Here is a 12,515-nt window from a genome sequence, read left to right as displayed (position 1 = left end):
TCATTTGTGAATCCATCTGGTCCTGGGGACTTTTTCTTTGGGAGCTCATTGATGGCCTGTTCAATTTATTTTTCTAAGATAGGGTTATTTAAATATTCCATTCCCTCTTCTGTTAATATGGGAAATTTATATTTTTGTAAATATTCATCCATTTCACTTAGATTGTAAGATTAATTTGGTATATAATTAGGCAAAATAGTTCCTAATAATTACTTTAATTTCATATTCATTGGTGGTGAATTCACCTTTTTCATTTTTGATACTAGTAATTTGATCTTAAAAAAAAACAAAATAACTAATGGCTTATCTATTTTGTTGTTGTTGTTTTAAAAATAAAACTAACTCTTAGTTTTATTTATTAGTTCAATGTTTTTCTTACTTTCAATTTTATTAATTTTTCTTAGATTTTTAGGATTTCTAATTTGGTGCTTAATTTGGAATTTAAAATTTTTCCTTTCTCTAGTTTAAAATTTTTTTTTATTTAGTTGTATGATCAATTCACTTGTCTGTTCTTTTTCTCCTTTCCTGATATACACATTTAGAATTATAATTTTTCCCCTAAGTGCTGCTTAGACTGCATTCTGTAAATATTAATATGTTGTCTCATTGTTGTCATTCTCTTTAATGACATTACTTATTATTCCTATGATTTGTTCTTTGATCCACTCATTCTTTAGGATTAGATTATTTAGTTTCCAATTAATTTTTAGTCTATGTTCCCATAGCCCTTTATTGAATGTAATTTTATTGCATATGATTTGAAAAGGATACATTTAATATTTCTGCTTTGGGGCATTTGGTTGTGAGGTTTTTATGCCCTAATACATAGTCAGTTTTTGTGTAGTTGCCATGTACAGCTGAGAAAAAGGTATATTTCTTTTATTTCATTTAATTTTCTCCAGAGGTCTATCATATCTAACCTCTAAAATTCTATTCATCTCCTTAAATTCTTTATTTTTGGTTAGATTTATGTAGTTCTGAGAGGGGAAATTTTAGGTTCTCCACTAGTATACTTTACTGTCTATTTCCTCTTATAACTCATTTAATTTTTTTTTAAAAAAGAATTTGTATGCTATGCCATTTGGTGCATATATGTTTAGTGTTGATATAGCTTCATTATCTATGGTGCCTTTCAGCAAAATATAGTTTCCCCATTTATCTCTTTTTTAAAATTAGATGTTTTTGCTTTTGCTTTGTCTGAGATCATAATTGCTATCCCTACTTTTTCTTAACTTCAGTTAAAGTATAATACATTCTGCTCCAGCCTCTTATTTTTACTCTGTTTGTGTCTCTTTGCTTCAAGTGTGTTTCTTGTAAACAACATATTGTAGGATTCTGGTTTTAATCCACTCTACTATCCACTTACATTTTCTGGGTGAGATCATCCCATTCACATGGACTGTTTTGATTACCAACTCTATATTACCAACTCTTCCATCCTGCTTCCCTCCCTTCCTCCCCTGTCCCATTTATCCTTCTCTCTCCTTTCACCCTTCACTTTCTCCTTTCACCCTTCACCTTCCTATCCCTCTTCAGAAGAGTATCTCTTCTGACCACTGCTTCCCCTAATCTGCCCTCAGCCCCATTCCTTCTGTCATCCTCTTCCCTTCCTACTTCCCTATGCCATAAGATAGATTTCTATATCCAAGGGTGTGCCTGTTATTTTCTCTTTGAGCCAATTCTGATGAGATAAGGTTCAAGCATTCCCCATCACTCTTCTCCCACTATCTTTCTCTCCACTGTAGAAGCTCTTTTGTGCTTCCTTTATGTGAGATAATTTACTCCATTCTACCTCTCCCTTCTCCTAGCATATCCCTCTTCCTCACCCCTTAATTTTATTTTATTTTTGGATATCATCCCAATCATAGTCAATACACATTCATGCCCTCTCTCAATGTATGCTTTTTCTAACTGCCCTAATAATGATAAAGTTCTTAAGAGTTGCAAGTATGATCTTCCTGTGTAGGAAGGTAAACAGTTTAACCTTATTGAATCCCTCATGTTTTCACTTTCCTGTTGACCTTTTTTAATGCTTCTCTTGAGGCTTGTATTTGAAAATCAAATTATCTATTTAGCTCTGGTCTTTTCAAGAGGAATTCTTGAAACTTCTCTATTTCATTGACTATTAATTTTTCCATGACCATAAGTAATCTTTTATCCTGTGGAACTGGAACCAGGGTTCCTGCTCCTGTTAGTACTTCTCTTTGCCCTGGGACTGTGACCCAGAATGGTGTATGGGCAGGACAACAGGATCCTGCTCCCAGTGCCTGCACAGGGTCCCTTTAATCTTCTGGCCAGTTGTCTGATCCCCTTACCATCTGTGGTCTGAGAGCTCTGGAAGCTGCCCCTTCCTCTGCCAAATCAGTTGTTCCCAAAACCTGCTGCTGGCTTACTGGGCACAGCCTGCACTGGTCAGGCTGTCATAGGACTGTGCTCCACTTACCCCAGTGAGAGAAATCTTTCCTGTTGACCTTCTAAGTTGTCTTGGGCTAAAAAAATTATTCCACCTCATCCCTTCATTGGTTATGCCATTCCAGAATTCATTTTGAGGCATTATTTAAACATTGTTTGGAAGGGAATTTGGGAGAACTCAGGTGAGTCTCTGCCTTTGCTCCTCTATCGTGGTTCCACCTCATTCTCCTACATAAGAATTAAATACAAAATATAGACAAAATAATGTCCAGAAGAATGGTAAATATTTAGTATAAAGGACAGCTTGTTAACAATGGAAATGGTATTTCAGAGGTGGCCGTAGGATAGGGTTAGCAATATGAGTATGAGGAATATTATGTAGAGCCTCCATGTCCTTGTAAAACTTAAAATTAAAAAAAATTAGATCCTGGCTTCCTTTATACTGTGACTTGGTTTTATTATGTCAAACAAGGAAGACCTGAGTTAAATTCCTGCTTCAGACACTTACTACCTGAGTGACCCTGGGTAAGTCACTTAACCACTCAGCATTTATTTACTTTTCTGTAAAATGAGGATAATAATGGCACCTACCTCCATTGTTATTATTAATAATAACTAACTAAATTTGGCTTATTGTCAGAAAGGTCACCTCAGCAGCATCTATAACAGAAACTAATTTTCCCCCCATTAGTTAGCCATGGCATAGTGGCAACAGCCCTGGATTTAGGTATTCCTCAAATGTAGCATAGTACCTGGCATATGGTTGCACACTGTGTTAAATGATAGTTGTTAGGTTCAAATATTGACCTGTGTGACCTTGGTCAAGTCAATTTTTTGGGGGGGGGAATTGTTTCTGATTCATAAAATGAAAGGATTGGATGAGGTTACATCTAATCCCTTTAAAATCTCAATACTACCATTTGTTTTGGACTTAGTGTTAGCTAACCTTTTTATAGTACGTTAAATTTTACAAAACATTTTACATAAATTCTTATGATCACAACATCAAGATTTCAGGAAATATTCTAAAAATTGTATTTTTTTCTCTGATGAACAACTATTTATTTTCTTTCCCACCCCATTCCCTGTTGAACAATAAAAAAGTTTATAAAATATGCATAGTCAAACAAATAAATTTCCTATATTGGCCATATTTACAAATATATCTGTCATTATGCAGTTTAAGTCCATCACCCTTTTTATTTCATGCTTTATCTTTGGTCCTCTGGAATTATAGTTTGTCGTTGCATTGATCAGCATCTTAAAGCTTTTCAAAGTTACTTTTTTTTTTTTTGATTTTTGGAGGGCAGTTGGGGTTAAGTGACTTGCCCAAGGTCACATGGCTAGTTTTTTGTGTTAAGTGTCTGAGGTTGGATTTGAACTCAGGTCCTCCTGACTCTAGGGCTGGTGTTCTATTCACTGTGCCATCTAGCCACCCCTGAAAGTTACATTTTTTAAAAATAATGCTATTGTTCTTTTAAATCTGCTCACTTCACTCTGAATCAGTTCATAGAAGTTGTCCTAGTTTCTTATGAAACTGTCCATTTCATCATTTCTTATGGCAAAGTAATAGCCTCTTACATCATAGGATTTTGAATATTGTTGTTCAGTCATGTCTGACTCTTTGTGACCCCATTTGGGGTTTTCTTGGCAAAGTTACTGGAGTGGTTTGTCATTTTCTTCTCCAGATAATTTTTCAGATGAGGAAACTGAAGCAAACAGGGTTAAGTGACTTGCCCCGGGTCACACAGCTAGCAAGTGTCTGAAGCCAGATGGCATTCTATCCACCACATCACCTAGGAACATCCAATGGGCAATATTAAATGTTAATTTTATCAAATAACATTTAAGAAGTCAAGCTATTTAAGTAATTTTCAGTTTATTTTTCAGCTCACTTATTCTAGAAGACCCATTAACATATAGTGCTACTTAAAATAATGGATTAAACTAAGGTTCTTTATGATCAGTTACTTAACAGTTGCCTTTAAAACATTTTTAGGTTAAAATCATCCTTTTCATGCTTTATTGGCATGAAAATTCTTAATTTTCAGCTTAATTACTTAAGGATTTGATCAGATTCAAAGATCTTAAAAAAAATAAATATATTGGTCCTAGCAATGTGATATCTGGGGCAAATGAGAGTGAATAGTCAAGAATAACAATGAGGTTGTGAACTTGGGTGACCAGAAGGATGGTGACCAAAATAGGGAAGTTAGGAAGAGGAATGGGCAATTAGGTGGCACCAAAGTGCAGAGTGCCAGGCCTAGAGTCAGGAAGACTAATCTTCATGAGTTCAAATCTGGCCTCAGACACTTACTAGCTGTGTAATGTTGGGCTGTCACTTCACCATTTGTCTCAGTTTCCTCAATCCTGATTAAAATCCTGAACTTAGTAGCTGTTTGATCTTGGGAGAGATACTTCACCTTTCTCAGTCTCAGTTTCTTATCTCTCTCAGAAGATTGGAGGGAGGAGCACTAAACTCCTTCCAAAATTTTCCTTTATAGAGAACTCACAACCTTCCTGGTAATTCCATTTACTTCTAAGTTGTCTTGGGCTAAAAAATTGTTCCACCCCATCCTTTCATTGGTTATGCCATTCCAGAATTCATTTTGAGGCATTATTTAAACATTGTTTCGAGGGGAATTTGGGAGAACTCAGGCAAGTCTCTGCCTTTACTCCTCCATCTTGGTTCCACCCCATTCACTCCACAAAAGAACTGAAGTGGCAGCTGTGCTTGGCTTTGACTCCACCAAACACATGCCCCCTTGCTGGGTACCCTGTGGTATGCTGGGTTACCACATACCCCTCAATTTTCTTTTCTACTTTGTCTTCCTCTATTAGATTGTAAGCTCCTTGAGGACAAGGACTGTCTTGTCCTTAGTGCTTAGCACAATGTCTGGTGCACAGTAGACATTTAATAAATCTTTATTGAATTGAATAGTAAAAACCAGGATAATTATAGTATCTACTTTATAGGGTTGTTGAGAGGATCAAATGAGATAATATCTATGAAGTACTTTGCAAAACTTAAAGGACTATATTAGTATTAGCTCTTATTATCATAATTATGTGAGTACTCTTTTCTTCTAGGTCAAGTTTCTTAAATCTGGAGGCCAAAACTTGTAAAAAGATATTTTGAAGACTATTTTTCAATATAACTGATTTGCTTTATGACTCTGTATCTTCTTGTATGCATTTAAAAATATGATTCTGAGGAGTCTATAAGGCTTTACTCTAGAATTATCTGAACTCTATTCCTGGGTTATGTTAGATCATCAGAAGGCAATGTGCCTGCTCCTGAAGAATTGCTTACTGAAGAAATGCTTTCACTCAGTAAAGATTTATAGTTACGCCTGCAGCTTTTATAAAATTTTTATATAAGAAACATCCATTTGAAAACTGCCTCCTAGGCTTTTGCAAGATTACAAATGAAGTGATGGAAAATGCTATCCATACCCAGAGAAAGAACTGATGGAGTCTGAATCCAGATCAAACTATTTTCACTTTCTGTATATTTTTTTTTGGTGTTTTCTTTCTTTTGGTCTGTTTTTTCTTTCACAACATGACTACTATGGAAATATGTTTTACATTTTTGTACATATATAACCAAATCAAATTACTTGTTAGGTATGGAGGAGGGGAGGATTTGGAACTCAAATTTGGAAAAAAGTATAAAAATGTAATAAATATAAAAAAGTAATTGGAAAAAGTAAAATATTTAAAAAGAATTACAAGTGAAAACATTGTTCATAAAGTTATCCAGCATCTTTTATTTATTTTTTGTTGGAGGGGGGTAATTGGAGTTAAGTGACTTACCCAAGGTCACACATCTAGTTTTTATGTTAAGTGTCTGAGGCCAGATTTGAACTCAGGTCCTCCTGACTCCAGGGCCAGTATTCTATTCACTACGCCACCTAGTTGCCCCAATCCAGGATCTTTTAGGAAGTGATCTAAAGTCTCCTGAGAATTCAGTTCCAGGATGTTTAAAAAAAATCAGATAATGAAAGCTATATAATCTTTTTTTTTTCTACCTCTACTTACCTATCATGAGGAAGTATGCAGCTATCACCTAGAGCACCAGTTCTCTGGATTCTTGTGATCCATTTTCAACGAGAAATTTTCTCTTTCTTATCCAGCTTTCTACAAAGGGAAATGCATCAAGAAATGCTATATGGATTGACTGTGGTATCCATGCCCGAGAATGGGTGGCTCCAGCTTTCTGCCTGTGGTTCATAGGTTATGTGAGTCCATACTACCCTTCTAGTGTTTGGATGAATGATCTCAGCCATATTCTTTCATTTCCAATGTCATCCAGTCTTGACAGTTTCATCCTTTTTTACTACCCCATGCTGAATTTAAGTTAAGAATTAATATTATTAGACTTTGGATGTGCTTATGCATACTAAATGAAATGAAAAAAAAATGAAGCCATTATCTTGAGAATTTCATTAGGAAAGTTTTTTTTTTTCAGTGTAAATGACTGCATGAATTATCTAGATTAAGCTAGTCTCCATTTTTCATAAAGCATTGTAAGAAATTGCTTCATAAACTGGTTATCATAATTTCCCATAGGAACATGCTATAGTTTTTGCTATCACAAATAATGTAGCTTCAAATATTTTGTTATATGAGGGACATTTCTTTTGACTCCTTGATCTTTTTGGACTAATAATCATATCACTGGGTCAAAAGGTATGGCACAGTTTAGTAATGTTATGGGAATAGCTCTAAATTGCTTTCCAGAATGGCTGGAACAATTTGCAGTTCCACCAACAGTTAATGAATCACACGTTTCAATTTATGCTAATTGTCCAAACCATGTGTCCATGATGGAATCAGCCACCTGCTGGAATGGAGTAGCATTGTACTGAGGTTGACGCTTCAGTTCTTTTGTGGAGTGAATAAACTTTCAAAGAGTAAAGTCCACAAACTTAATATATAAGGTAAACACAGTGCCTTCACTGAAAGGAATTAAGAAAATGATTAATTGGATCTTATTTTGATTTTTAGGCAACCCAGTTTTATGGGAAACAAGCTAAAATCACCAAGCTTCTGAATCATCTAGATTTCTATGTCATGCCTGTGTTGAATGTGGATGGTTATGATTACACATGGAAAAAAGTGAGTGAAAAGCACTTAACATCTTAACATTTTCTGCAGGGAGTCATGAGCTCTTATCAGCTTCACACAGACAGTGGACCTTGCAACTAAACAGTTTATGACTAAAAAATCATAGACTCTGAGTTGCTAGAAGGGACCTTAGAGTTATATCTAGTTCAACTTATACCTTAATAAGAATTCCATCTAAAATATCCCCCCTAAAGAAAGACATTCTGTATAGTTATTAATGGCAAATGGGTTAACATATGAAAAGCATTTTGAAAACTTTAAAGTACTATATAAATGGTAGCTATTACTACCACCACTATTACTATTACTACTACTTCTACCACTACTACTACTACAACTACTACTACTACCACATTACTACCACTTGTACCACCACTATTACTACTACTACTACTATCCATGGGTAAAAGTTAGGGGTAGCTAGATGACACAGTGGATAGAATTTTATTTATTTACTTCCCTACAGGATTATAAGGAAACTATTTGGCAAATTTTAAAAATGCTATATAAATGTGAGCCCTTGACTTGAAGTCAGGAAGATTCAAGTTCAAACCCTGCCTTGGATATTATTGCTTGTATTACCCTGGGCAAGTCACTTAAGCTCTCTCCTTAGTTTTCTCATCTGTAAAAAGGGGGGTAATAATGGCACCTACCTCCCAGGGTTGTTAGGATCAAATAAGAAGACATATTAAAGCACTTTTCAAAGTGCTGTATAATGCTAGCTATTAAATTAAAAAGAGAGAATTATAAGAAAGAATTTATTAACCACTAGATCTGTCCTGAAATGGAAAGACTTTACTACTTTACCACTTGAAGAATGGCATCTTGGGCCATCATCACTCATCTTGACTTTTGTCTTGCCATTGTACTCTGATGACTTGGAGAGAATGAGGCTGATGACTTTGCACAGCCCCGCGTCATTTAAATCCAAATCATAAGCAAGTCAAGACATCACCATCCTGATGTTATTGGTCCTCTTTGAGAACAAAGGATAGACAACTTGTAGAATAGTTTGCTCTTTGTCATGAAACCTATTGAAGCAGAGGCTAGCTTTTATTAAATGGATTCTTACATTGGTAGGGAAGTTGGATTCATTGACCTTTAATGTCTAGTACAGCTCAAAAATTCTATGAATCAAAGAAGAAAAAAATTAATAAGATGAAAGTGACTTGTCTCTCAAATCATTGAGGCCAACCTCCTAAGCAGGAGAGTATAATTTCTATTTCTCTTCTGTCCCTTCCTGTTTAGATACATATTTAGATGAATGTTATCTCATTCAGGTGGGCCAGGTTATAATTGAAGCCTTCTCATCCAGGATGATTCTTATCATGCCACCTGCCCACAAAACACTGCTGTGATGCCTCATTGAGGTAACCCTGTATTCTCACCAGCTTTGCTTAAATAGCATCAGCTACATTAGGTGTTGCCAAACTGGAAAGGCTTTGATTACCTGTCTGGTGCTGAAATCACCACTTGGCTTTGTCACCAGGTGATGATGATTTTTAGTCACAGAAACCCATGGAACAGTCTCCTAAACTGTTAAGACTATGATTTGCCTTGGAGTGAAGAGTCCCCACACTATTTACATTGGGATGGAATGATATAACATGAGTCATTATAAGCTTCTGAGCAGGGGCTCCAAATGACCTCGAGGAACACAACATGTAGGACAAATTAGAGGGAAAGGAAAGTGACAATAAGTAATCTAAACAGGAGATTAGTAAAGTAGCCTAGTAGTCAGGTGGTTAGCTTAGACGAAGATAGCAGCTGTGGGCAGGGGGAGAAAGACAGCTCAAAGGTGAAGAAAGAGTAGGATGAAGCAGTGGCCTGAGAAGAGTGCAGAAGAATACACAATGTAAACTGCTTAGGACTTTTCAAGTGACTTTTTCCTTTGAACCAGGCTGGCCTTTCACTTTTCCTATCTTTGCTTAGAATCGAATGTGGAGAAAGAACCGTTCCTGGCATGAGGGAAATAGGTGCGTCGGGACAGATCTGAACAGGAACTTTGCTTCGAAACATTGGTGTGGTATGATGACATGTCCTTTATACTCTTAGATGTTGGGTTAGTGAAGTAACCTGGGCTTTCATTAACCTAGAGTACTCCAATATGAGGAAACTCCCCCTATCAGGGCTGGTCAGCAGCTTCTCTGTACCTTAGAGAATTACCTAGAACACAGAAAGGTTAAGTGACTTACTCAGAGTCACCCGGCCAGTATGTGTCAGAAGTAAGACTTGAACAGAGATTTTTCCAATCTGTGACTGGCCTTCTATCCGCTGCAGTCAGATGCAGTAAAGCTTCATTTATTTGGATCACTGAAAAAAGAAAAAAAACCCTCTCTGGTTTAGTGAAGAATTGAACTATAAGAGTATTGGACAAGCTATTTAACTTTTCTGAGGCTAAATTTAATTGAAAGAAATTGAAGCGATACTTTAGATAGTGAATTCTTTAAAGAGAATGTTCTAGGGAAAAAATGACTCTAAGGACCCAGACCTCTGCTTCTGGTAGGCTTGGCACTGAACAAAAGAAGACTCAAAATCTTCTTTAAGCACTTCTTATCTATTAGGCTACCACTTTTTTCTTGTTTTCTTTTTTTTTTTATCACCCACTGGAATGATAGGAATTTAATTTCAGAGATTCATATGGGACTATCTACTTACAGATCAGATCCAAGGTAAACCAAGTCACCAAGTGCTTAGTACATATTGAGTACTTCATCTTTCTTGTGAGTGTAATTCAAAAGCTGATCTCAGGCATCAGCAATAAAATTACTTCCTCAGAGAAGAAAACTATCCTAGGTTGGAAGAAGAAAGTAGATAAGGCGCGGCAAGAGATGAGGAGAGGGTAATGCAAGATAGATTAATGTAGTAATATAAAGTTTCCCTCCTACAATCTTTATCTTCTTCATGAATGACACCAGACATTCATAAAATGTTACATCTGGAAGGGCTCTTAGACTTTCAAACCCTAAAAGGAGAACAAAAACCTATGGTAGAGTCTGTGCTGAGCCGCAAATAGCCTTGAGAGTTACTGAGTCAGAGCCCCAAGTCAGCTCTGTTGGCCAGTGTCTACTCCCATCCCCCCAATTTGGTCTTATGATCCTGAAGCAAGCTAGCTACATCTCCTCTTCAAGATTCTAGGTGGGTACCCCCAGGGCAGCTAGGAGACCCAGGGGATAGAGCTCTGAGCCTGGAGTTAAGAGGACCCAAGTTCAAATCTGACCCCAGACATTTACTAGTTGTATGACCCAGGGCAAATCACTTTACCCTGTTTGCCTCATCTACTCATCTGTAAAAAGAGATGGAGAAAGAAATGGCAAACCGAAACCCCTAATGTGGTCACAAAGAGTTGTGCAAATGACTAAACAGTAGCCTCTGGGTTGTCTTTTCTCTAATGCCTTTAGTTTGAGCTCCCATCCAGTGCTGTTCCCTCCACTATTAGCCATTAGTGACTAGCACCCCAGCTCCATTTAATCAATTCACTTTTGCAAAGGGATATTTATTTTAAATATATAGTAAGAATGGAAGCACCGTCACTTTCCCCCTCCCCAACACCTTGGGAGTACACTTTCCCCATTCTACCTCTGGGGAGAAAGGGCTCAGAATGAACACATTTTCTATCTAGCCTTCATCCCACCAAGTTCATGTCCAAATGCGGCAGTGATGTTGGATGAATCCTAGTCTCAGCTCCCACTTCGCTGCATCCTGAAAGTCACTCCCTTCTCCTTGGGGCATCGGTTCTGGGCAAGTACTTGACTCTCAGGTGGCTCATTCTTGAAACTGACAAGATCATAATCTAGAACTTCCTTCACTCAAAACAAAATAACTTCTAAGGCAGGCAAGGAGACTGAGGCCCATATTCACAGGGCCACATGTCGGCATCAGGTAGAGAGAAGGCCCACAGCTTGTCCTCTTATGGAGCTATCTTTCACTGGACTGTCAACTAGGGAGAAATTAGCTGAAGAAAGGAGACCAAATCAAAGGAAGTGTCTGAGGCTGACCAATGCCTAACAAAAGTACCCCCAGCTCCAGTCCTGCAATTGTAATCAAAGAGGCTGCTGTCTATCACATGGTTAGCAGATCAGAATTACCAAAGGAAAGTTTCTGCATGCTCCGGTGACTCTCAATTGTACTTCCATTCTCCTGGAAGTAGACTCACCATAGTCTTCCACATGGAGAATTGCACTAATGTCACTCTATGAATACCCATAAGGACTGGACTTAATGAATAAATTCCCTTGTTACATGTTCATCCAGCATCTCTCTGTCAGACTTATGGTCCCCTGGATAAGGACCATTTACTATCTCTCAGGAGAGGCTACCTCATTTGAGAACCCCTCCAACCCATTGGGCCAGGACCTTCTCAGTGTTTAGGCATTTGAGGGGCTGATCTACAAGGAGATCTAGAAATAATTCTGTTGCTTCAAGGGGCATAGCTTCATTATGCCAACCCTATTTAGTCTTTTTCAGCTTTCATTTCATTCTATAAAATGCAATAATTTCTACCTACCTGTCTCAATGAGTCTTTGTGAGGATCAAATGAAATAATATGATTTGAAAACCCTAAAGTGCTCTATAAATATTAGTGATGATAATGATGATGAGTTTAATTCCCCCAAAGGATGAGAAGCTTCTATCTGTGGAAGTTTTCGTGATTTTCCTGCTCAGGCACCAAACAAGAGACTAGGTTGGGACACATTATCAGTCCCCTGAAGCTCCTTCCTCTCCTCTTCCCTACTTGACTTCTGGAAGATGCTGTTCTGGGGAGGGAGGTAAGGGAAGTTCATGTGAGAGACAGATGATCTATGAGCAAATAGGGGCCAAGGAATGAAAAGGGGTGAGGAACTGAATGGTCAGAATTTAAGGTTTGATTTACCTCTTGGAGAATGACAGTGGAGGATGAGGGTGTATGAATAAGGACTTGGCTTCTTATCACCTGAAATATATTAATTTTAAAAGAGAAAGTAGTAGCAGAA

The 12,515-nt window shown here is 37.3% G+C and overlaps 1 protein-coding gene across 1 annotated transcript in view; it reads left to right on the top strand.

Annotated features, from left to right (window-relative positions):
- The window catches only part of CPB2 (carboxypeptidase B2), a 56,715-nt gene that overhangs the window by 23,622 nt on the left and 20,578 nt on the right, over nt 1–12,515 (top strand). Inside the window, exons 6-8 of the mRNA XM_069068836.1 lie at nt 6,549–6,653; nt 7,423–7,533; nt 9,475–9,568. Of these exons, the coding sequence (XP_068924937.1) occupies nt 6,549–6,653; nt 7,423–7,533; nt 9,475–9,568 (310 nt within the window). The remainder of the gene's footprint in view (nt 1–6,548; nt 6,654–7,422; nt 7,534–9,474; nt 9,569–12,515) is intronic.

The sequence above is a fragment of the Petaurus breviceps genome, unplaced genomic scaffold, assembly GCF_028583685.1.
Source record: "Petaurus breviceps papuanus isolate PSGF00001 unplaced genomic scaffold, PetGlider_PUasm1.0 90769, whole genome shotgun sequence".
Lineage (NCBI taxonomy): Eukaryota > Metazoa > Chordata > Mammalia > Diprotodontia > Petauridae > Petaurus > Petaurus breviceps.
The sequence above is the reverse complement of the archived record's forward strand: the minus strand, read 5'-3'. Positions and strand labels throughout refer to the sequence as shown.